Genomic DNA, 24,296 nt, shown 5'->3' with positions numbered 1-24,296 from the left:
TGTTTCCATTTCCTCTCCCTTCTCCTTTCCTTTATTTCCCCCTTCCTCTCCCCCCGGAGAGGCCAAGGTTGAAGCAGGAGAATTGTGAGTGGGAAGAGGAGGACCGTGCATCCCCCTCGGTGGCATGCCTCATGTTCTGCTCAGAGTGTGTTTAAATCAGCAGGAAGAGACCAGGTGAGCCCAGCTCTGGGGACAGAAGAGGGGTGGAGCAGAAGCCCCCTCGGACTCCCAAACCCCTTGATGCTGAGAATGCTGGTCCCTGATGTTTGAATGCCTTTTTGTAAGTACTTCACAGATAGTTTATGGTTGGAGTCTCATAATAATTGCATGAGATGAGTAGAAGAGTTATTAATTATTAACCTCATTATATAGATTAAAACAAACGTTCTGATGCTTAGAGAGGTTGCACAGCTCCTAAGTAGGGAACCAGCTCTAGAACCCTGACCTTGGGAGCCCCAGGCCAGCTTTCCCCTTTTCCACCATGCACCACCTAAGTGAAAATAGAGGGCGGGGCCACTGCCTCTCCCCAGAGCCCCGGGAAGGAGGAAGATGACCACCGTTCTGCGTGGCATATGCAGCAGTGCTATGGCAACAAGCTAATGAAAACAGCCAAACTTCAACTCAAAAAGCATGTTTTGGAGCCGCCCTACCAGAAGAGAAGCTTCATGACTTTCGTGACAAACAAATAGGACAGTTGCAGGAGCTGATGCAAGAAGCCACTAATTTAGTATTACTGAGTCCAGGAAACCCAGGTGTTAGTCTGTGCAATAAAGCTTAACAAAGTGTTTAAAAAAAAAAAAAAGACTGAGGAAGTTGTAACATCTTCCACCCTCTGTCCCTTATCAACATCCTTCCACTCCCTGGGAGAGGTATTTTAATGTCACCTACAGTTGATACTTTGCAGAAATTCAGACGGTCTCAGAGGATCTAGCTGTCCTGCACAACTCTGGGAAAACCTCCAAAAACCCACAGTGATTCTGAGATAGCCGCAATTTGTCCCCTGTGCTCCACAGCCGACAATCGGAAAAAGCAAAGGGTCCCACACCGGGAGAGGAAGCGACATGACTTCTCCTTGTTTAAGCTTTCTGACTCGGAGATGAGAGTGAAGGTCTCGCCACAGCTTCTGCTGGCCACACACCGCTTCATGGCCACAGGTATGACTCTGCCGACCCATGTCTCCACCCCAGGCATGTAAAGCAGAATCTGGAGGGAGGGATCCTGGCACCAATCATTTTTAATACATTGTGACCTAATTCCAATGTGAGACTGAGAACCACTGTTCCAGGAGAGGAGATTGCCTTAGGTAAGGGAGGCAGGATGCCACATACTGTCCGTTTCAGCCCTCAACCTGATCTTCTAGGGAAGGAGTGAGCACAACCCAACTCAGTTTGTCTCTCTTCTACTCAAAAAAAAAGCTAAAGAAACCACTACTGTACTTTTCCCTTCATCCACTTGCTTCCTGGTGGGAGACAGAGGCTGACCTCCATCCTTTGGAGTCGGGGTGCCCAGAGGATTTGTGGGGGAGGGAAAGGCATCGTCCTTCCCAGCAACAAAGCCCTGGGGTCCAGTACCCTCCAGAGGCCAAATAGGCCTGTGAGATGTGAGTTCTTAAAATACAGAAGTGGGTTGTGAATCGTGGGATCTTCAGAAAGAAAAAAAAAAGGTGGGGTGGGGGGGAGGTTCCAAAGATAAACTTATGAAGAAGGTAATTTGTCTTTGAACCTCTGACCTTCTCACCCATGCCCAGTTAATGTGCGGACCTTGAACAATCACATCCATTGCAAAGTTCAGTATTTAATTAATCCAGCATATGACTATTGAGTATATAATGAGTACTAGTAGTGTTCCAGGTGTTAAAAAGTAGAAAACTTTATGTTGCAGTTGTTTAAAGTAGAGTTTTCAACATGTTACCTAGTTCTGAGTACAGATTTCTTTTAACTACTGACTGTTTGATTTCATAGAGCAAAGCAGGTTTATCTTTAAAATTATAACATGATATAATGTAACATATTATAATATCTGTTAATATATGAATCTGATACAAGAATGCTTCATATTCTTGAGAACATATCACTTAAATAATTACCATTGGAATTTTTATTTCATTTAACAGATATATGTCATACAAGTAAGTCAGATTAAATTCTCTATTTTCTTTTTTTTTTCTTTATTGATTTTAGAGAGAGAGGAAGGGAGAGGGAGAGAGAGAGGGAAATATTGATGAGAGAGAACATTGATTGGCCGCCTCCTGCATGCCCCCCACTGGGGACCACAACCTGGGCATGTGCCCTGACCAGGAATCAAACCAGCAACCTCTTGGTACATGGGTTGATGCTCAACCACTGAGCCACACCGGCTGGGCAAATTCTCTCTATTTTCATTTGATTATAGCAGTACAGGCTTTTTGTTCACATGCTTACTTATCCATGCCCAACTCTGTTTTATTTAACCACTTTATTGAGGTATTATTGACATACAAAAAACTGTACATATTTAATGTGTACAATTTGATTAGTTTGGAGATAAGTATACACCTGTGAAACCATCACCACATTCTATGCCATAAATATATCCAAAAATTTCCTCCCACCTTCTTTATTTATTATTATTTTTCTGTGTTAACATAAAATCTCTGCAAAATGTTGAATATACAACACAGTATCATTAACTGTAGGCACTGTGCTGTGCAGTCCATCTCTAGAATTTATACCCTTTGACGAATTCCTCCTCTCGTTCCCCCTCCCACTAGCCTAGGCAACCAGCCTTTTGCCCTCCGCTTCTATGAGTTTGACTTTTCTAGATTCATCATATAAGTGATATCATGCAGTTTGTCCTTCTGTGTCTGGCTTATTTCACTTAGCATAATGTTGTCCAGATTCACTCATGTTGTCACAAACAGCAAGATTGTGCATCTTTAAATAAAATCAAGTAGAAAATTAATAACAAAGTTGATATTTCCAAAATGGTGACCTGTTTCTCCTGAGATGCCAGTGCAGAGACACACATCCCCAGGGATTATGGAGAAGGCTTGAGACGCACACCTGGGTTTAAGACCCCTGTCCCTCACCCGAGGGAGTCACAAGAGCCCTTCCAGCTGGGTTCCTGGAGCACAAATGGAGGTGGCTCCAGACACATGCCCTGGTTGTGCCCACCTTGACTCCTCCCAGCTGCCGACTTCCTGCCTCCCACTCTCCCCTAGAAGTGGAGCCCTTTAAGTCTCTGTACCTTTCGGAGAAGATCCTTCTCCGGCTCCTGAAACATCCCAACGTGATCCAGGAGCTGAAGTTTGATGAAAAGAACAAAAAAGCCCCGGAACACTACCTCTACCAGCGCAGCCGCCCTGTGGACTATTTTGTGCTGCTTCTCCAGGTGAGTGGGAAAGTTAGAGGCCCTCTAAGGACAAACAGGGCATCCCTAGGCAGGAGTGGAATGGCCATGCCTCACCAGTGCCAGGTTCCAAGATCTAGCTGGCTGCCTTGGGATCAAGGCCAGGTTGGGTGGGTGTTTGTTAATGACCCACAGAAGGGGCCAAGTGGTGCCGGGAGTGTTGGGATCTTGATGGCCTTTAGTCTGACCACTCAGGGATGTTTGTGGTGGGATGTGGCGGGTACCTCTCCAGCAGAGGGGCTCTGTGTCTGAACTTCCAAACTGCTGACCTAGAGAATCCCTAACACCTTCTTGTCTCTGCTTGGCCATGTCCAGAAGTGGAGCCGTCCCGTGCCTTCACCCAAATTTCAGACACTTATTAAAGCTTTCCCTCTATCCATCTGAAATCTCATCATCACTGACTTCCACCCACTGGTCCTTACTCTGCTCCCTGGATGTGCACAGAGCACATCCACTTTCTCTGGAACATTTCAGCCTTTTCAGTCCCTTGACTCTTCTCCTAAGAGGACCAGGAAGGAAATTAATGACTGAGTGAAAGAGGTGCAGCATCTTCCCGGTACTCACATAAGTACGGCCACCTCTGCCCTGTGTGCCTGGATGGGCTGGGAAAGAAGAGCCGGGCATTGTTTCCAGCACTGGATACTGCCGGCTGCCTGGCCTGGCCCAGCGCTAGCCCTGTCACCATTGCGTCTCTTCCCAACAGTGTCTCGTGAACCCTAAATAACAGTGATTTAGACTTACAGTACCTTACAAGTGGCCTCTGTTTTGTCACTGTCCACCTGCATTCTGCTCTGACACGATGGTGTGCCTCACGCCCATTCTTCATTGTAGCCTGAACAAATGGAGTCGCATTCTTCACTGTTGGAAATCAAGATCTGTTGTGTTTTTAAATTACACAATGAAACTACGCAATCGACTGTCTTATGCTTATAAACTTAACTGTTTTCAAATCAAAGTTGGAGGAAGTAAAATGTAGTGGCAAGAGTATAAATTCAGAAATTGGAAAGATCTGGCTTTGAAATTCCAATATTGCCACTTCCTAACTAACCTTGACCAAGTTATTTAACCTCTCTGAGCCTCAGAATTGATTCCTCTGTGAACTGGAGGTGAAAACAGAATGGGCCGCATAGGTTGTGGGACCAATGGAATGAAAATCCATGCCGTGCATATAACAATGTCAGGCCCATAGATACACACTATATGCTACACACAAGCTGTCATTCCTAGTGGTGATGAATTAAACCAGTTTTGCACAGAATCTGAGTCAGATTTTATTTCATCCAGATTTAGAGATGGTCATATCTCAGACCAAACCAGTGAGGCAGTTCACAGGGTCCTGCACCCGCTGGTGCCTGGACCTGCACCGTGGAAAGGCCATGACAGCGTGCAAGGAGAGCTTGAGATTATTCAGGACTAGATGCTGCTTTATGAACGAAACACTTTATTGCAAAGGGCTACTGAAGTTGGAGGTGCTATTTCTGAAAGGTCAATCTGGACAGAATTCACATTTCCCTGAGATAAGATCTGAAGCCCACTTGTTACCCAGACAGAGGCTTAGGGTAGTAATGATTAGTAGAACTGGAAGTGCACGCATACACCCTTAGTACACTTCCTTCTTTCTCCAGGGGAAAGTGGAGGTGGAGGTTGGTAAGGAAGGCCTTCGCTTCGAGAATGGAGCCTTCACCTACTATGGTGTCCCAGCCATCATGACCACTTCTTGCTCAGGTACTCCAGTTTCCAAGCCATAGCTCATTGGGGGAAGCAGGGATATTGTAGAAAAAAAGCAGCTGGGTTCACCTTTTCACTCCTGTTAGGGACCCTGGACAAGCCCTTTAACTTCCTGGGTTTTAGTGTCCTCCTCCATGAAGTGGGAATAAGACTAGTTTATCATTCAGAGCGTTTGTGGAATTACACAGTAGACAGTAGTGTTATCGAGTGTTAGGGATGGATAGTGGTATTTTTTTAGTATGAAAAGACAAGTTTATTTTTCTTTTGACACTTCCATTTGATTGGTTTTTGGGGTTTTTTTCAGGGTTCATTGGTGCTGGGGGTGGGGCAGAAGAGGGAGAATTCCCATAAGAAGGTGTACTTTCTGAATTGTTTCTGAAACACATTGCATCCTTCTGTCCTTAGATAACGATGTGCGGAAGTTGGGAAGTCTGACTGGATCCTCTGTCTTTCGTATGTATTTCTCAAACCCCTCCCTCGTGCTCCCCATCGTAGTCCTGCCTCCTCCCCCTCTGGGGACCTGGACCGAGCACTCTGAGCCTGGGCTGGGGCTAACACAAACTCTGGCAGCCTCTCTATAATGCTCTGCCAGGAACACTGCTTCTTGCCAGGTACCCACAGACTACAGGGGCTTAGTTTCTGTGTCTGGAATGTTTTCTGCTGCTGCTCTGCTCATGTGCAAATGATGAATGGCAGGGAGGGAGGTTGTGAGGGGAGGCACCATTTATTGTCACCTGCCAGGGAATGCAGGTGATTTGCGTGCTCTAATGGAGGTTCGGCCTTTCCTTCTCTGCTGTGATAATTCGCCCCCTGGCCTTTACTTAAAAACCTAATATGCCGTAGTGTGTCTGTGGGATTAATAAGAAGTGACTGCAAGATCTTGGGATATAGGTCCCAGGCTGGTGCAATATGTTGCTTATCTGCTTCTCTTTCCTCATTTGCCACAACTCAGCTGGTGGAGAGGTGTCTACCAGCTGGTTGTGCATGCTGATGGTGGGGGCTGGCACGGGCTGCTGGCTGGTTTGCTCTGCCTCTTCTGTGCTCTACCTACTTGCTGTTTCCTGCATAGAACTATTGCACTTGTATTTAGAAGGCATGGCATTTACTGTGATATAAGTGTGATCCAGACACAATTATTTCTCTAGAATTTTTTTGATTCACTGGTCTGAGTTTTGCGTTACTTTCAGCTGTTATTGTTCAAAGTGACTATTTTAATGCCAATGGGGTGTTTTTGCTTATCATAAAAACATTTTATGGAGCATCTTATATTGGCTTTCTCAGTGTCCCAAAGCTTGATATCAGTCCCTGGCTCATGAAAGATAGATAACTGTTTTAACATGGAGAAATTAAAGAAATGACTTGCTCCAAATCATCCAGAAAGTTGGTGACTAACAAATGCGTTCTGGTGCCCTGACTAGTTCACAACAGCACAATGCAATGCAGTTTGGAGATCCATCACGTTCCAGAATGCATCTCTATGTGGGAATATTGGAACAATTTATGGTGTAATTTCACATCCCAGCCCGGCATGGGGCTGAAATGAAATTGGAGTAGCTGCCCACATCCAAGGGGTGGCCCAACGTGAGTTGAAGGAGCTCAGTAAAATAAAAAACCCAGTTCATTAGTGTACTTATATAGACCAGCAAATCTCAAGTAAGATCGATGGAGGAAGTATCAGTACTCAGAGCGAGCACTCTGGGTGGGAGAGGACTGGGTAAGCCTTGGTTCTCTAAAGGGGATTTCCACCCATCACACTGCTCAAGGTAAAGTAACTTCCCAGGATTCTAAATCTTACCTAGGCATGTTGGCTCTGTTCTCACTCTTCCAGAAGATCAAAAGAAGTGGGAACTCTGGGGAGAAAGAACTTCATAAGGCTCCCCAGCCCACCTAATTTAGATGACCTTATTTTTTAAAAATTATTTTTAAAGTAATAGGAAGATGTTATCTGGTTTCCGTCTTTTCTTTTTTCCTTCCTGTCTCTAGTTTCTTCCACTAGAATCCTTCCATTTCATCAGTGAGACAAGAGTATACAACCCTGGTCCCTTCTTCAGAGCTGTTTAACCAGAAGGAAGCATTATACTCTTTTCCTCTCCCCACTTCCCAGCATCTTTAGAAATCTTCAGGAGGAAAAAAATTTTAATTAGTCTGTAGAGGTATAGAGACATTTTGCATCCTCCCCCCAAGCCCTCCCCACTTAGTGATGTGTGAAATAACTAGAAAGACTGCCACACCCTTCAGTCGTCCATGGTGGACTTTCAGCCCCGGGTCCAGCCACCCAGATCTTTCACTGGCCAAGAACCTTGGCCTGTGGGTCGAGGGAGAGCTTAAGGCTGAGCCAAAAGTCAGTAAACTCTTTTAGGGTCTCACTCTAGCAAACTACCCCTGCTCTTGAAGCCAGCCTGTAGTCCTATCAGCCTTTGAGGGTGATAAATGGGATGACACGTTTGTCAGAACACTGCCCTGTGACCAATACCTCAGAGTTGAACTTGAGGTAACAGGTAAGTCTCTCTGGCTTACTTGTGCAGGGCAAAGGGAACACAGCCAGCACTGTCTCCTTTATATAGGTTCTGATTGCCAGGGAACCCAGGAGGACCATGTGAGCCTGGCACTGTGGAGGAAGTGGGCCTGAGCTCAGGGTAGCCAGAAAAGTGGCCCACAGGGCTGTGCAGGTGGAGAGAACAAGTCTATTGCTTGGCAGGGTATGATTTACTTTGCAGCCCAGAAGTGCTATGATTCTTCTTGACCCTATGGGGTTTATTATTCCAGTGTATCTCACAACATTAAGAGCCTGTTCAAGTATTCTTTGATATCTCATATCAGCATAAATGATTATCAAGCATAAAGCTCCCGACATACACTCTTCCCTGCATGTATGGTCCTTTCAGTAAAATCATCTGATGTGGCAAATGAGACCACAGAAGCTATGTCAGTGTGCCACCACTTGCAGACTGGCCTCATTTAGCTCCTTGGAAGGGACTCGGATTGACCACCTAACAGAGGTGAAGACATTTTCCCATGTAGAAACACCACTTGATCAGGGTCAAGATTGGGGAAGGACTAGAGTATTGCTACATACCTCACCCCACCCAGGCCCCAAGTGACGGCCAGAGCCATTTCAGACCTTATTGGGAAAGACAGAGAAAGAAAAGGAGACAGGAAGAGAAATGCTCTGGAGCACTTGTACTTGCTAAGAAGTGACTATAAGTTAATTCACCAAGTTGATTCATGTTAAGATTGCTGGAAATGCTGCCTGTTCTTCCTGTTTCCCAAGCCTCTAGCAACATATAGTTCCTCCAGTGCACTGTGGCCACAGAGGAAGCTCCTAGGAGTCCCAGGCAGCATACAGCTTCCTCCAGAATTCCCCAAGCAGGAGCTTGCACCTGCTTTCAGCCCTCTGGTTGGGGAGCTGGGAGAGCCTGGTGGGAATGCAGTGCTGGGTTCCCAGCAAATTTGCTGCCTCAGAGAGAATGCTGTGTGTGCATGCTCCCCACGGGGCACTGCTGGTCTTGTCCTTGGCAGGTCCGATTCCCTCTGAAATTATTATGCATCTTTTTTGGAAGACCTTCAGAAAAGTCTGTTTTCTTTTCCTCTTTCTGGAGAGTGACTTTGTAAGAGGGTGCGATTTCCATGTTTTCAGAGGCACGATTCCCTTTTGCAGAGAAATGTGATGCTACGAAGATCCAGGAACAGACTGTCTCACCACATTTTGTCTCTCTCCTTTTATATTTTTCTTCCCCTTCACAACTCACAAATCCTTGGCCCTTGACTCTTTAGTTCCCGCCTCTGTGTCTCGTACCTTCACCTTCAGCAGAGGGGACTCTCTGGCAGGCTCCCCAGGTAACCATGCATGGGTGTCTTGGGTCCCCATTGATCCAGTGAGGTTTGCAAGAGGCCTTTGGTCTCTGTCACTGTCCCACATAAGAACAGTCTCTCCCAGCAGGCATTCTCATGCCTAAGGCATAGCACACTGTATAACTAACACTCATTTGCACATACAGACCAGGCCTTGCTGGCTGATGGGGTCACTTGTGAATTTAGCTCCCAGGGATGTATCTGCATATGTAAATGGAGAAATAATGGGGCGAGAGATGGTGTGAGTTCTTCCTCATCATTTATCTGACTACAGAATGGAGGAATGAGGAGTGCCACGGGAGAAAAATAGGAATAAATAATGGAATATTATGCTTTATTCCTATTTTTCCTCCACCTTTCTTTCTATGTGGTCTCTTCCTTTAGCTAACCACTAACCCATCCTCATTATCTTCCTAGTAATGTTACCATGTGGTGACCATATTCCATTTGGCTCTGTTCACACAAAGGATGTTCTTTGTAAAATTTCAAAACAACTTTTCATTAGGTTTAAACTCTCATTAATTAAATACAAGTTACCAGTTTCTTTTTAATTGGGTAAAGCAGCTGCTCATAGAGCCACACAGTAACTCGAGGACTGAGTAGAATATAATAAATCTGAACAATCAATTAAGTGTTTGTATTGTTTGCATCTCTAGAGGCTGATCTCTTAGGCTCAGGGAATAAGTAATGACCAAACGAAGAATTTATTTGTTAAATTGCTCTGAAATTGGAACACAATTCCCCACACCCGCTACATCTGTCTCCCTTATCCTAGTGCTGTGGTAATGATTCTGAGGCCCCACCATATTCCCAGCCACCAAAACTCCACTTATGTTTTGCTCTCTGCAGAATAAACTCTCAACATTCAAGAAGGCTGTGTGAGACCTCAAACTCCCAAGTTTGCAACTTCAGAAGTCTTTATGTTGACTTCTACTTTCTCCCAAATCACGTTTTCCCATCAAAAACCATCTGGTTCCCATGTTTATCTGTATAAGTTAACCACATTCTCAGATTTCACCAAATTTTCTCTCTCACTTGATGGTGATTTTCCACCAAGAAATAAAATTTTTCTCGCCTCTGAAAGCCCATTCCTTCATGATGACCACAGGGCAGTATGGTCAACGTGAAATGCCAAGTGGGTGCCCTTACCAGCTAACTGACCTACTTCTTAATGCCAGCAAAATTAGAAATGACCACATCATAGACCTTCGAAATCCTTTACATGTGGGAGATCTTGGTGAATGAAGAATGTGCTGTGAGTTTCAGCAAAAGAGAAGATGCCCATTTTAAAAAGATTTTCAACCAAAAAGATTAAAGCATTAAAAAAAAAAAAAAAAAAAAGATGAAAGCAGGGTATATTTTCCTTTTAAATTAACCCTCAGTTAATCAGACAACCTAGTTCATTATAATTCCCATTTAAACTAAAGGTTAATTCCAGTTCATCAGTGTTTATTGTGAAAACCTTCATGGTATTGCAGTGTCAGACAGAGATGAAGGTGACTCATTCCTGCTGGACAGACCCTGTAGGAGGTACAGAGACTTCCCCTCCAACTTCTGGTGCCATGTGCTCCTGGGAGCTCTTTTAACCATCCCCCCATTCTCCATGACTGGGTTTCCAACCCAACAGGAGACAGGTGAGTGACAAGGGGGTGAGAGCGAGGCCAGTTTATTCCAGTCGTTGGTTTAACTGCAGAGCGGAGCCCACACTGGCATAGTAGGAGGAGATGAGAGGCAGGATGCCTTGCTTCTCCTTTGGCTCTTTCCTCCCTGCCTTCTTTTTTCTGGCCTCTGTTGCCAACCGCCAAGCCTTCCCAGCAGTTGAGTGACATCTTTAGGACCTATATTGTGACCTTTCTACTGTCACAGTTGCTTCTGTTCCATATCCGCAGAAGAAGAAGCCTCAGTCATAGTAGTACTGTGGAAACCAGTCCTGAGCACCTTCTGGCCCCATACTCGATTTGTAAAACAGATATATATTATTTCTTAGCCTCATCTTTCTTACACAGGGAGGGATATAAATCCTGGAAGTTAATAGGGCCTTTAAGTTTAAAAGCAACCATCATTTTATTTGATCCCTACAACCACCTTAGGAGATGGCAGGGATTATTGGGAGATAGTAAGGCAGGAAACAGGCTCTGAGGAATTAAGCCTTTGGGTCAGTGTCTTGGGTGTAGTAAGAAGGTAGAGGGATAAGGACTTGAATCCAAGACTCTTAGGTCCTGCTCTCCCGTAGCCCAGGACTGTGCTGCCCCTCTGAAAATAGGCATTTTTTGCCCCTTGGAAGGTTGCAACTTGTTTTCATTTTGAAAGCAGCCATGCTAATGAATATGGTGCTCACGCTGGATTGAGGCCAGTGGTCCCTGCACCAAATATTGCCACCATTATTTATAGGGAGTTTCCTCCTCTTTGAACCTCAGTTTGAAATAAGGAGAGCAGAGTGGTATGTGGTGTATGGTGTAACTAGCCCCTTTGCAGGTGCCTGCACTTAAAAGTGAAACATCTGATCGACCCGCTGAGAGTATGTGGCCCACTGCAGTTAGCTTTCCCTCTCCCGAGATCCATTCCTTCTTCCTTCTCCCAGCAGCAGAGATGATTTCACAATCCTTCTGAATCCACAAAAGCACAGAGGAACGAGAGAGGTCCACAGCAAGGGTTCTTTTTTAGTGCTTGATTGTCCATCTGTAATGTGCGTTGAGATTGATAAGGATAGAGTTTTCTCCCAGAATATACAAGGAGTCCCTAAAAATAATCTTTTTTGCTTTGTGAAACGTGGTAAGTGGAAATATTCCTTTGGGTTGGCCCTTGCATAGTAAACATTTGGGAACCATTAAAGCTCCATGTAATGTGAGCGGGTTCATCTGGGCTCCTAACTTGGGCTGTGATTTGCAGAGATCACATTGTAGCTTTGACGGAGAGCTTTTGACATTTGGTTGTCTGATGTTAAATATTACCCCAGAATGATGCATTTTTATAACCCTAGTTTGTACTCTTATAAGCAAGCCTATGTAATTCAACTCCCCCGTGCTGTTTGGAGAACACAGATGGCCCATGGCACAGTGACAGTGACCAAAGTGGGCTGTTCTCCCTTGTGCCTCATTGAATGCCCCAAAAGATGTAAACAGGCAGCCACTGAGCCCCACTTCCCCTCAAATCCCCAAACTGAACAGGAGAGTGGGGATTCTTCTGTACTGTGGGTCATTCTTCTGGGATGGAGTTATGATCGCTCTCCTGATACAGGTGTCACAAAGTGAAGCAAGAGTCCCAGAGCTGTGGATAGGTTTTCAGGGCCCCTGCCTGTCAGTGCAGAGTAAAAGATCCCATTCAACCCCAACAGCGGTGGCAAAGCCTCTTCCACCCCATCCCCAGTTTTACCCCAGTGTCTTCTCCACTCAACCTTAGTAACTCCAATTTGCCATTAAGGACAGATCTGTCATGTAGACTGAGCAGGCAAAGACTGCAGAATAAGTTCTACCACACTTCTCCACAGCACTTGGAGGTATAGAGTAGAAATCCCTGACCCCCTACCACCCTGTCTCCTCGGGGCTAGCTTGAGGGTATGATGAGCAAGGGTTGATAAGGGATATGTTGGCTGCTTGGCCTCCCTTCTGGTGAGGGGTCCTGTGGTCAGTTTTGTGAATCACTGTTTGGTCTGTCCCCTCTTAGACCTATTTTCACTACAGTTAGGATTTTCCTCCTCACTTTGCTCCCCCAAGCTGTGCCTCTGTGCTCTTAGGAAATGCCAAGGGGAACTGTACAACTTGAACTAGTTTGCCATGCTGCTGGGACACTCGTCTGTTACTGATTTCTTCTCTTTTTTGTTAAAAGCATTTCCATGTCCCTTGCTCAGAAACCTCTGCGTGTATGGGCACAATTACCAAAGTGCCGAGTCATCGGCGTCCCACCTATTGAGGAATGTCAGGCTCTGGGGCACGAGAACATTGATGTTGCACAACATTCGGATGAGCTGGGACTTTCTTTGTCATGAAATGAGGGCTCCTTTTCCTTTTAAAAAATTACTTTTATAGACCCAAGCTTTGTAAGATAGTTGTATCTTTTGGTGTTAGGAATCCTTTGTGACATTGATAATAAACCTTCAATAGCATTGTTTTTACTTTAAAAAAAAAAAAAAAAAAAAAGCCATGTTTCCCCTCACAGCACAACAGTGATATTGCTTGTCTTTGACATGCAGGTCCCTGTGAGTGACAGCAGGGTAGCGCGCCTGTGTGGGGTGTCAGTGAGGAGAGCTTTGGGGCAAACAGCCATGTCGTAGCTGTTGCCTCTGTTTCCAGCAGGGAGTAGAAGTGATTCAGGCAGAACCTTCTATTGATGGAAGTTGTTTAGTAGATAAGATAGGGCTGTGTTTCCCTGTCTCTTCCTTGAATGTATCTTGAATTGTGACAGAAGGGATGAGGAAGTGGAACAACAGATGGGGGTGTGTGAAGCACATGTCCGACCAGGCAGAGGGAGGGTTATCAAGTAGCAATGGTTGTTTCTCAGGGTAATCGAAGCCACAGGCCCTGCTCACACTCTCTCCCCTTGTTCCAAACTGAACTGAGGACAACACCCACCAGGTCAAGGTTTCCCAGATTCCGCTTACATGCCGCCCTCCTGCAGGACTCCATATTTGCCATAACAACTAGCCCCAGGGAAGCATCCTCAGCTGACTTAGCTAGCCACCACCTGAGAACAGCACAAATGGATTTAACCAAGCCAGAACTCATCAGTTTATTTTCAAGGGACCAGGAATGAAATGCATCTTTTTCTGACCAATACTAATGCCATCTACAATCACCTAAGTGCTTCACTCAGTTCTCTGTGGCACCATCATTGTCCCTCTCAGTCCTTGGTTGCTCTGGAGGAGCATCTGGTTCTCTAACACCCAGTGGAAAAGTAGACCTAACCCTAACGCTTAGGCCTAGAGGGTGCCCTGCCCTGGCCCGACAATTTAGAGGAACCCACTTTGGCTCTCCTAAGTCCTGGCCCTCTCTGTGGAGTGAAGGGTTTGCAGGGCCAAAGAGATGTGCCCACCCAGAGCCTATGTTCTTCCTTCTTAAACCACATTTCAAATACCAAAATCCCAGAATTCCCCATTCAAAAGTGGGTCTGGGGATTGGTCCTCCCCATACAGCCCTATTTTCTGGCACAAAACTCTGAGTTGGACCTGGCTTTCCAGGTTGTCAAGGACAAGGATAGAACCTATTTTAACAGTTTATTAGTGTGATTTAAATATGTATCCATATAGTCTGTGGGCCAGCCTCCACTTGTCCTGGGCCCAGGCAGTGTTGGGGCAGACCTGAGTTATCCCCACTGCAATGCATCAGTGCAGTGAGGATTGGTTATCTATGCTGTGACAGATGGTTTTGAGGGCAAATCTTGGCCTTTCTAAAATAAGGTTTGTGAATGGAGTTTATATAAAAATAACTCACCCTGGTAGAAGTTCTCATGGTCTGGGATAATTAACCATGCTTACAATTGGGCCTCATCTGCACTGTCAATGTAAGAACATCCAAACCTGTAGATAAGTTTTTGTAAGAGTTTATTTGAACCAAACTGACAACATGCCAGGGATCAAGGTCTTACAATGCTCCAGAGAATGACAGTTTTGCTACTTCTTTTATACATTTGGAATTGAGGAGGGAATATAAGGTCGATTATGGGAAGATGGGAGAAAGCAAGGTACAGGACAGTTAACAGGATTATGTGTTCCCTCCAGGGTGGTTATGCCTCTGAGGGGTCTGCAAAAGGGTGATACTCTGGCATTTCAAAGATGTGTTAAACTAGATGCCCAAGAACAATGGACAGGGCTTGCTTAAACTTTTTGTATATATGGTCTGATCACCCTGTGAGATTACTTTTGCTCAGATTTATTACAGAGACCCTTTTTTTATCCACAACACTTAACCCAAAAACCAGAACCAAATAAGTCCATGACACCCTCTGCCCAGTTCCTCTGTGGCTGAGGTCTTGGGGAGCAGGAGGCGCCTGAGCAGAGTGGAACCATGAGTTCCTGTCCTAGGTGTTTGCCCCTCAAAAGAATAAACATCAATGGGGCAGCTGGGCATTTTCCTGGGCTCTGATGGGACAGGTGAGGGTCTGGTTCTACTACCCAAGGTAACCTTGCCTTAAAGTCCTGCAGGACTTCAGTAAACAACACCTCTCTCTTTCTCTTTCTCTCCCACCCCCTTCTGGTCCCCTCTCCTTTCTCCACACCCACCCTTCCTTGCCTTTTCTACCTCCCCTCTCCCTCATCATCTGTAGTAAACCGCTCCCCTTCTCGCTGCAGCGGGTTGAACCGCTCTGAGTCTCCCAATCGTGAGCGCAGTGACTTTGGGGGGAGCAACACCCAGCTGTGCAGTAGCAACAACAACCTCTACACTCCTGACTACTCAGTCCACATCCTCAGCGACGTGCAGTTTGTGAAGGTAATTCCCCTGGGGACTGTCCCCTCGATCATGCTGGCAGAGTTGGCTGGGAAAGTGGGGAGGATGTGGGTCCCATTCCCCTGTGATCCAAGATAGTGTGACAGTGAGGTTAACCCTCGGACAGTCAGAGCCCATGACTCTTCTCCCTACTGCTTCCAGCCCCGAAGCCCTCTCATTGTAGACCTTCCTCAGAAGGAGTTAGGAAACAATGGGAGAAGAGAAAGTCTACTATGCTAACTCTTACTGGTTTGTAGTTCTGGCCACATGGTTTATGGGAAAAGAAATGGAAAGTCACAGTATGAGTACGTGGTTCAAATGTCTACTGAATGCCTGCTCTGTGCTGGGCACTGTCAGACATGGGTGAGTTACTGGAGCGAACAAGACAGCAAGCTCCTGCCTTTCTGCACTTCCCAGGCCAAGAGGGGGAGAAAGATGATAAACAAGTAACCACATAGATACAACCTAGGTAATTTCAGGTAGTGATAATGACTTAAAGGAAATAAACAGGGTGGTGGGATACACTGAGGCTGCTTTAGAAAGGGTTGTCAGATCGGATTGAGAAAGAGACAGTTTTGCTGAGACCTGAGAAGGAAGGTGGGGAGAATGTTCAAGACAGAAACCACAGGCAGGAAAGAGCTTGGTGGTGCGAGGATCTGAGCACAAAGACGGGCTGGTGTGAGATGGGACAGGAGGGTCAGCAGCAATGTCTCCTGGCATCTTCCGGCAAGAGGAAGACATTTGGATTCAATCTGAACCGGGAACTTTTGTTAGGTTTATTTCTCAGGTCTTTCCATTTGTCTTAGTCCATTGGGGCTGCTATAACAAACAAACAAAAAACATAGCCTGGGCTGCATAAACAACAAACACTCATTTTCACAGTTCTGGAGGCTAGAAGTCCAAGTTCTGGGTGCCGGCAGATCCAGCATCTGGTGAGAGCCCCCTCCCTGGTTAGCAGATGAAAAACTCTGACTGGACTGGCTAGTTCCAAGGAAGGGAATTTGACAAGTCAAGCCCTTGTTTTAATACAGTGTTTGTTTTATTTTGGTGTTGGTTTTCTCTTTTGTTTTGTTTTTTAATGTAAATTAAGATGATGCCCTAGACTAAAATTAAAAATCCCCCCACCTGATTTAATGGACTTGTTAGGGACATTATGTAGACTGCTCTTTTACTGACCTCTCCCCTGCCCCCCTTTTTTTTTAACATGAAGAAAGTTTTTGAGGAAGCTAAGATCTGTACTAAAGGAGTGTTTTCACTGGCTGAGGCCCCTGTGACTGGCTGCAGGAAGAGTTTGTAAGGTCTTTTCCTGTCCAGACAGAATGAAGTTCCAGAACTGTTTATGAAATCTAGGAGTAAATGGACTTCACAGTACATTACAAAATTAGATAGAAAAGTATAGCTAGTGATTATCTGGGAAAGAGATTCAAGCTGTGATTAATAGTAGTAAATAACCTATAAAGGTACCAAAGAATCCTTATGCCATTATTATTATTATTATTACTATTATTATTTTGAAATGTGTTCTGTAAATATCATTATTAAGTTAAGAATATTTGGCTGGTGTCGTAATCTGGCTTGCGGAACTGTGACCAAGATGCCTCATCACCATCTGGTGGCAGAATCCCTAAATTGCAGGATCTTGTTTTGAGGGATGGAAGTTATAAAATGATAGGAGACATCACACTGGTTAAAGGTGAACTTCTGGACACATAGGCTGCTGAGTCCACAAATAATATCAGGTGCTTTGCTGGGCTTATCAAGTGTCACTTGGGATATTTTCCTGTCCTTTAACCCAGGAGAACCTATAAGACTCCAAAGAAAGCTTCACCTTAGAAAACCCATGGACACGTTAGAAAATTGGGTTTTGATGATGATCTTGATTCAGCCCTGTGCCAACTTCTTATCAGTCCTCTGGAGACCTATTTACCCCAGAACTACAGAGTAGTTATCGGGGTGTCTATCCTAAAGGATTGTGAGAGGCAACCTCAGTGGGCGTGTGAAAGGCAGCCTGATCCAGCCAGGTAGGTTTGCAGTGTACAGTGCAAGAGTTAAAGTAAAATATCTGGATTGCAAGGGTGCCGTTTTTACTCTGGAGCTTCCCCTCTGACGACTTGGGAGTTCCACGTTCTCAGTTCACCTTCCATCTCCCTGGCTCCAAAGAGTGAATAGCTGTGCCCCAGGCGGAACCCACGCCCTTTGACCCAGTGCGCTGGCGAGGACTCTGAGGGTCTACCAGACCTTAGGCAAGTTCCTCAGCCTCTCCGGACCTTGTTCCCTTACTTGTAATATGGGCAATACAAGATCTCTCATGCCCACCTCATATAGTCACTACAACCAGCAAAGGTGATAACACATACCTCAGTGCTCTGTAAGCCATAACACACTGTATAGACAGAAGGCTCCGTCATCGTACCCCAGCCTCTACGTGCGAAAACCAGCCCTTCTGCTAACACTAGCACCAGAGCGTTCACCAACATCGGAAGGCCGAATGCCTAGGTCCATTTCTTTAGGATATTGACAGCACTTCCAGTAATATGTATGATTTCCAAAAATAAATAAATGATTCAATTATATTTTAAGTTAAAGATTGAAAAGAGATTGTAAGCCGATTTGGTGAGAAAGCTGTCAGGGATGAGTTTGATACCGAAAGTAAATAGTCCATTTATCTGTGAGCTTCCTCATAAAGTAAAAAGGAGAAACAGTGGATCTTCGAGTTCTCATCCAATATAAGGAAGTATATCATTTACCTAGAGAAAGGGACTTCTTTCTGGCAGTAATTTCTTGAAGGATTTATCAAATGTATTTCTATATAACTATGGAAGGCATAAAAAAATACATATTGGTTTCATCTGTGGTTTTGCCAGAGTTTATGTTGTTCATATAGAGGTTTCTTATTTCAGCCTCTGCACAAGCTGGGGGTCCCACTCTGGCCGAGTCCCCACTGACCCTTAGGAAGAGGCTCCTTGGCAATGGTATAAACCTGTGTTTTAAATTTCTACCTGGGCAACAACCCAGCTAACTAAAGATGCCCTCTATCCTAACAGGGTCTCAGGGGAAGATTCAGCTCTACTAGGTGCACTTTAAGAGTCCAGAGCCAATAAAAATGACAGTGGGAACTCTGGTGGCTAACAAGCAAAGGGTCCCCTCATTGTCTTCAACCCCTGGCCTGGTACAACTTGGATAAGGCCCCCAGTTCATGGAACCCTCTATGGCCCGGGTTCCACAGCACTTTGGTGGGGCTGCGTCTGAACTTAGGTAGGCAGGCGGCATCTCCTCCTGAGCTCCCGCCCCTCTCTGCCCCTTCCTTTCAGATCACACGGCAGCAGTACCAGAATGCGCTCACTGCCTGCCACATGGACAGCTCACCCCAGTCCCCCGACATGGAGGCCTTCACTGACGGAGATTCCACCAAGGCCCCCACCACCCGAGGCACACCCCAGACCCCCAAGGATGAGCCTGCTGTCACCCTCCTGAACAACAGGAACAGCCTGCCGTGTAAGTCAGTCGGGCAGATGGGCTGGGCTGCCTTGGGGTGAGGACAGCCCTGCCTTCCTCCTCATGGCTGTCCAGAGCTGCCGTCTTGTCCTCATGGAGCCCTGGGTCTTCTCCAATGCAGAGAGGTGACACACGCACTGTCGTCCCCAGGCAGCCGCTCAGATGGGCTGAGAAGCCCTGGTGAGGCCGTGTACCTGAGGATGGAGGAGATGGCCTTCCCCCAGGAGGATGTGACAGACTTCAAGGAGCACAGCACACAGCAGCTCTCGCTGCCTCCTGCAGCTGTTCCCGCAAGAGCAGGTCCGGGAGGGAAACTGGGCCCAAGGAGCCAGGGGTCATCACCATCAAGCACTGGGTGAGGGGAGCCTGGGACCCCAACCCTGTGTAAAAATGTCCCACCTCTGTGCCATCAGGGAAGGAAACTAACATCTACTGAGCTACAATGCATCGGACCCATCCTACCTCATTGTTCTGGGAAGATAGTGTGTTCGGAGCTAGGCTTGCACCTGGGTCAGAGCCTGGCTCCTTCACTTAGGAGCCATGCAGTTTTGAACAAGTTACTTTAACATAGTAAGTTTCCTTATGTTGATAGATACAAATCATGTAGCTCATAAAGTAGCTTTGAGTGTAGATGAGCTAACATGTACAGAGGGCACATTCCAGTGCTTGGTACCATGTGCTCTAAATATTACATGATTGTTGTTAGACCTGCTTCACAGATTAGGACATTGAAGTCAGCCATCACTCTCGTTGGCAGGGCTCTTCCCTTCCTGAGGCCCAGAGACCAGAAGTAATCTATAGGACTTGTCCTGAAGTCTTAGACTGTATCACCTCCCTTCAAGACACTGGACGCCTCTGTCTCAACAGTAGTGTTGCTCCGAGCTCCTACTGTCCCAGCAGTCCTGAGATCCTTCTGTTCGTGCCTAAGATATACTTCTCTGAGCTTTTAGCAGCCCCCACACCCACTCCCCTGCTTTGCATCATCCTGCCCGACCTTCTAGACCTGCCCCTGGCCATAGTCCAAGGCCCCTCAAGTTCAGAGCAGTGACCTGAAAGTGCTCAGAGATTTTCAAAGTCAGTGCGACAACATGTTTAACTTGTAGCTAATGCAGAAAATCTGGGACATACGTAATCACAGTTCCAGGACCTGAATTTAGAACTGATGTTCTTTTTCTCCCACTCACACTGAATTTAGTAGCTAAAACATGGAGCAAGAAATGGTATCAAAGGAATAAGAATGGAGGAGATGGGATAGTCTTTGGAGATTATCTATTCCATCCCCCTCTGTGACACATGGGGACCCTGAGACCTGGAGAAGGGGAATGACTTGCCCCATCGATTAGAAAAGGGCTCAGCCTCATGGCTGAGGGTGCAGTGCAGAGTCTACCACACCATTTTGCCTCCCGGGTTAGGTTCTTCCTGCTTTGGCAGTAAGAGCCTGGGCCCCTTCTTGACTCTGAGATTCTAGGGCTTTCTGAATTCTCGCTGGGTTCAGTGGGATAGGGCCTAGCATGTGCTTAATTGTTATAGAGCCCTGTGATTTTCCAGGGTCTGTACAAATAGAGGGAGGAGACATCCCCACGTGCCCTCAAATGTGCTTTTTTGTCTGGCAAAAATGCTGAGAGGAGAACATCTTGTTCTCTTCTCTCTCCTGCCAAACTGGGTTAGAATAGGTAATTCCCACTCCTGCTCTCTGTCTCTTGTTCCTTTTGTGGCACTAAAGTGCCCCTTGCTAAAGGCTTCCTGGGCATCCCTCCCTTGTTAGGGTCGCTGCTGCCTTAGCTCTGGTTTTGAACTTTTCACCTGCCAAGAAACGTCAACCAGAATCATCCCACCTAGATCCCTGGGTGTGTAGGTTAGAAACATTTGTGTTCTTTCCTCTCTCCTTTCAGCATCAGATAGTGAATGCTGTAATATCACCCTGGATACAGAGACCAGCCCCTGCAGTAGTGACTTTGAGGAAACCGTGGGCAAGAAGCTGCTGCGAACCTTGAGTGAGTATCTCTTCACCCAGACAAAAGCCACCCACCAACTGGTTAGTAGAGAAAGCATATTAATTAGTACCTTACTCATGGAAGAGGTACCATTGACTCCTTTTGGAAACCCTAGTGAGGTACAATCATGGGAATCCATCCTAGGGCTTGGGCTGGTACCTCACTCTTGATAGTTTGGAGATCTGTCCCATTCAATTGATGGTTATCTAGGACAGAAGTCTGCAAACCGTGGTGATGGGCCAATCCTGACCACCCTGTTCTTATAAATAAAGACTTATTGGAACATAAACCCATCTGTTATCTATGGACACAATGGCAGAGTTTAATAATTGCAAGAGGGACCATAAGGCCTGCAAAACCTATAATATTTACTATCTGGCCTTTTAAAGACAGAATTTATTATGTCCAGGAGACTCAATAGAAAGGAAAGCAATATCTTTCGTGGAAGGAAGTCAAAGGCAAAGGAAAGGTGAAAAAGACTCTTCCTAAAAACAACAGAGCTGGGAACGTACTGTGCCTCCATCCTTGAGGACAATTATGTAATTACCGCACCTGCTCAGTGCGGGAGGGTCTTCAGAGCTACAGAATGTATTCCCGGGAATGTTCCAGCTACACCCACCACCAGTGGCTCATGGGATTCAAAGGTGTGAGACCAATCCTTTCTCAGACGATAGACCCTCAGTTGGGCTAAGATTTCCAGAGGATAGCAAAGGCATGATCCTGAGGCATTACATGAGCTTACAAACTGTTTTTCAGGTGGTCGAAAAAGGAAGAGGTCACCTGATGGAGAGAGAGCCTCTGAAGAGAACTCCAATTTAACACCTCTGATCACATGACAGGGCAGACAGACATCTTTTGCTGGGTGTGTGACATTCCAGAGCTTTGGGGGAGAACCCACCCTCCCACCATCTGCTTCTCCCCAAGGCCTCCCACAGGTGACAGCATTCTGCTTCCCTTACCATCTCTTCACCCCTGTCAGTTTGGCAGACTTCCCCTCATTGCCTCCAGTTTGACTCAGAGCCTTGCAGTGGCCAAAATGGAGGGAGATGCCTCCAGTGGAACATGCTGGAAATGGTCTTGTCCACAGCGCAGTCTGGGACTGGAGAAGACATGACCCCAAGCTGACAATGCCACTCGGGGACCCCTGGAGCCCTTTGTGTTCTTTGAGACCCCCTGATGCCATATTTCATGCATAGCTTAGCTCAGAAGGTGCCACTGACAGACAGGAGGCTGGAGTAGCAAGCATGAAGGTTAGCTCAGAAGATGCACCAAGAATTCCTCCAGAACTTGAGGGCAGTGGGACCCAGCCACGTTGGCACATGAAGTTACAGTACAGAAAACTGTTGGTGACCAGTTTCCTGTTAGGTAAGTGTTCCAGCAGCCTGGGAAGTGTGTCTCAGCTGGATTGGAAAGAATGTGAGATGGAACCTCAAGTCACTGATTTTCCCAGGGACACATCTGCTTTGGCTTCCAATCAGCAGTTTTCGATCCATCAATAAATCTGCTCTGGAAGAGGAGGAACAGGGATCAGAGAGACCCAATTGGGAGCCAGAGATGGAGCTTCAGGTTTTAAGTTTGAATCAAAGCAAAAATATATATATATATGGAAAATTCTAAGCTGTTGAAACAAGTTTAGCCATGACAAACCAAAGAGTGCCCAGGTCAGCCAAGGATGCAAGTTCTCATGGACTTCAGTGTGCATTACACAGGAACACTGAAGAGTCACTCCTATGTCATCCATTCCCCCACTCCTACCCATTACTGCACCCCAGCAGGTCAGCGATGTGTACTTCATTCCAAGAACATATTAGATCTCTGCTTTTTCACCTTTTTGCACCACATGGGCAGGTGCAATTCGAAGCATAACCATCAGATGGCAGAATGACTGCACATATTTACTTGAATAAAGAAGTTCTGATCAGGACTCAAAGCCAACTTTAGGGCAAATGTGGAAATGAAAGTTGTCTTTGGGACACCCATGTCCCTTTCTGATCTGTCGCCCTGATCCAATGCTGCCTGTGAATCTCCAAACCATTCCCTAACTTTTCCCTGGGGTAAACCATCAGGCTTACCTCCCTTTCTTGCACAACCATTACTCCATTGCCCCACATCCATTCAATCAATAAAAACATGATAATTCCTCTGGGTTATTTGCAGCTCAAAAGAAAATGCTTACCCATAGGAACCTTTAACTCAGGGGTTCTTAACTTGGGGTCCATCACCCCAGGGGGTTCATTGTTGGACTTCAGAGGGTCTATGAAACCCCTAACACTATAGGAATCTAGTGCATGTGTTCTTATGCGTGTTTTCCAGAGGGCTAACACTTTCATAAGATTCTCAAAGGTCTCAGATCCACAATAGGTTAAAAACTACTATTTTAACTGAAAGTAGAACTTTCAGCCTAAAGTTTCTGCAATGCAGAGTGAAGTGAACACTGGCAGTTTGAGATATTTTTTATTGTAAGTGGTCTTCGCAAGTGTCCTTGAAATCGATGGGGAAAGCTGGAAGTGGAAGTCCTCAGAAATTCTTGGCACACCCTAGGCTGTTTTACAGCCTACACCCCACAAAACTTCATTCCTTCGCCCCCTCCAAACCAGGGCAGATGTTGCAGGCAGGAGGGCCACAGCATGTGGAAGTAGACTTTGCAGCTGGCGCTGCCTTTTCCAGCAATGCGTTATTGACTTCACATCCCTTGCCTGGCTCTGCCTGAGGCTCAGAAGTGCATGACTTCTCGTAGATAGCTCCCCAGTGACCACCCACCCCCAACACCTACTCTTGCCTGGTAGTAATAGGCCAAGGGTCACACCCACCCACCCCTGTCCCATGCTGGGTGCCTCAGACCCAAACCAGGGAACTGTTTCAAGTACGAACTGTCATCATGCAGTCTTTTTGCCCCACTGGCCCTGGCCCAAGGGGGCCTGCCTGGCTAGTCTTCCTCACATTACCACTTAGGCCACAGGGCTCAGGCCACTGCTGTTGCATTCCATCCAACCCTCTGCAAAATCCCTAAGGAGCCTGTCACCACTCTCCCCTAGTCCCCAAAGCCCCCACCCCGATTTTCTTCAGGTTAAATAAAAAAATATTTTAATTTTAAAATAAAGCATTTATGAAGACTCAATGAACTGTAAATAATTTTTAAATAAAATGAAAATGCTTTTCCTGGAATGTGACTGTTTTCCTTGCCCCTGAATCTCAGAGTTCTAAAGTGGTTTCCTTTGAGATGCAGGTTGGGTGGAGCCCACGTGTGATTATCCCCCGGGGTGGAGAGTCCGTTAGACCCTGGAAAATGTGATCATGTTCAAGGCTCTAATGACTAAGAGGTACTCCGCTGCACTGGGTGGGGCTGTGTTCTAGAATCACCCACCCTGAGTGATGTCAGCCCATGCATCCATGAAGTCCAGGGTCCTGAGTAACACAAGAA

The 24,296-nt window shown here is 46.1% G+C and overlaps 1 protein-coding gene across 4 annotated transcripts in view; it reads left to right on the top strand.

The window, feature by feature from the left end:
- CNNM1 (cyclin and CBS domain divalent metal cation transport mediator 1) overlaps nt 1–22,071 on the top strand; it is a 49,414-nt gene extending 27,343 nt beyond the window's left edge. Inside the window, exons 3-12 of one of the 4 annotated variants that reach the window (XM_036265369.1) lie at nt 1,014–1,154; nt 3,200–3,369; nt 5,013–5,112; nt 5,521–5,568; nt 8,890–8,952; nt 15,226–15,389; nt 18,698–18,881; nt 19,032–19,181; nt 20,774–20,875; nt 21,632–21,718. In XM_036265369.1, the coding sequence (XP_036121262.1) occupies nt 1,014–1,154; nt 3,200–3,369; nt 5,013–5,112; nt 5,521–5,568; nt 8,890–8,952; nt 15,226–15,389; nt 18,698–18,881; nt 19,032–19,181; nt 20,774–20,875; nt 21,632–21,711 (1,202 nt within the window). In that variant the 3' untranslated portion in view covers nt 21,712–21,718. Of the gene's footprint in view, nt 1–1,013; nt 1,155–3,199; nt 3,370–5,012; nt 5,113–5,520; nt 5,569–8,889; nt 8,953–15,225; nt 15,390–18,697; nt 18,882–19,031; nt 19,182–20,773; nt 20,876–21,631 lie in introns of all 4 variants that reach the window. The other 3 variants (XM_036265370.1, XM_036265371.1, XM_036265372.1) reach the window with 3 other exon arrangements.
- Nucleotides 22,072–24,296: the final 2,225 nt, after the last annotated feature.

The sequence above is a fragment of the Molossus molossus genome, unplaced genomic scaffold (genome assembly GCF_014108415.1).
Source record: "Molossus molossus isolate mMolMol1 unplaced genomic scaffold, mMolMol1.p scaffold_m16_p_17, whole genome shotgun sequence".
Lineage (NCBI taxonomy): Eukaryota > Metazoa > Chordata > Mammalia > Chiroptera > Molossidae > Molossus > Molossus molossus.
Note: the sequence above shows the minus strand (reverse complement) of the source record. Positions and strands in the feature narration are given on the sequence as shown.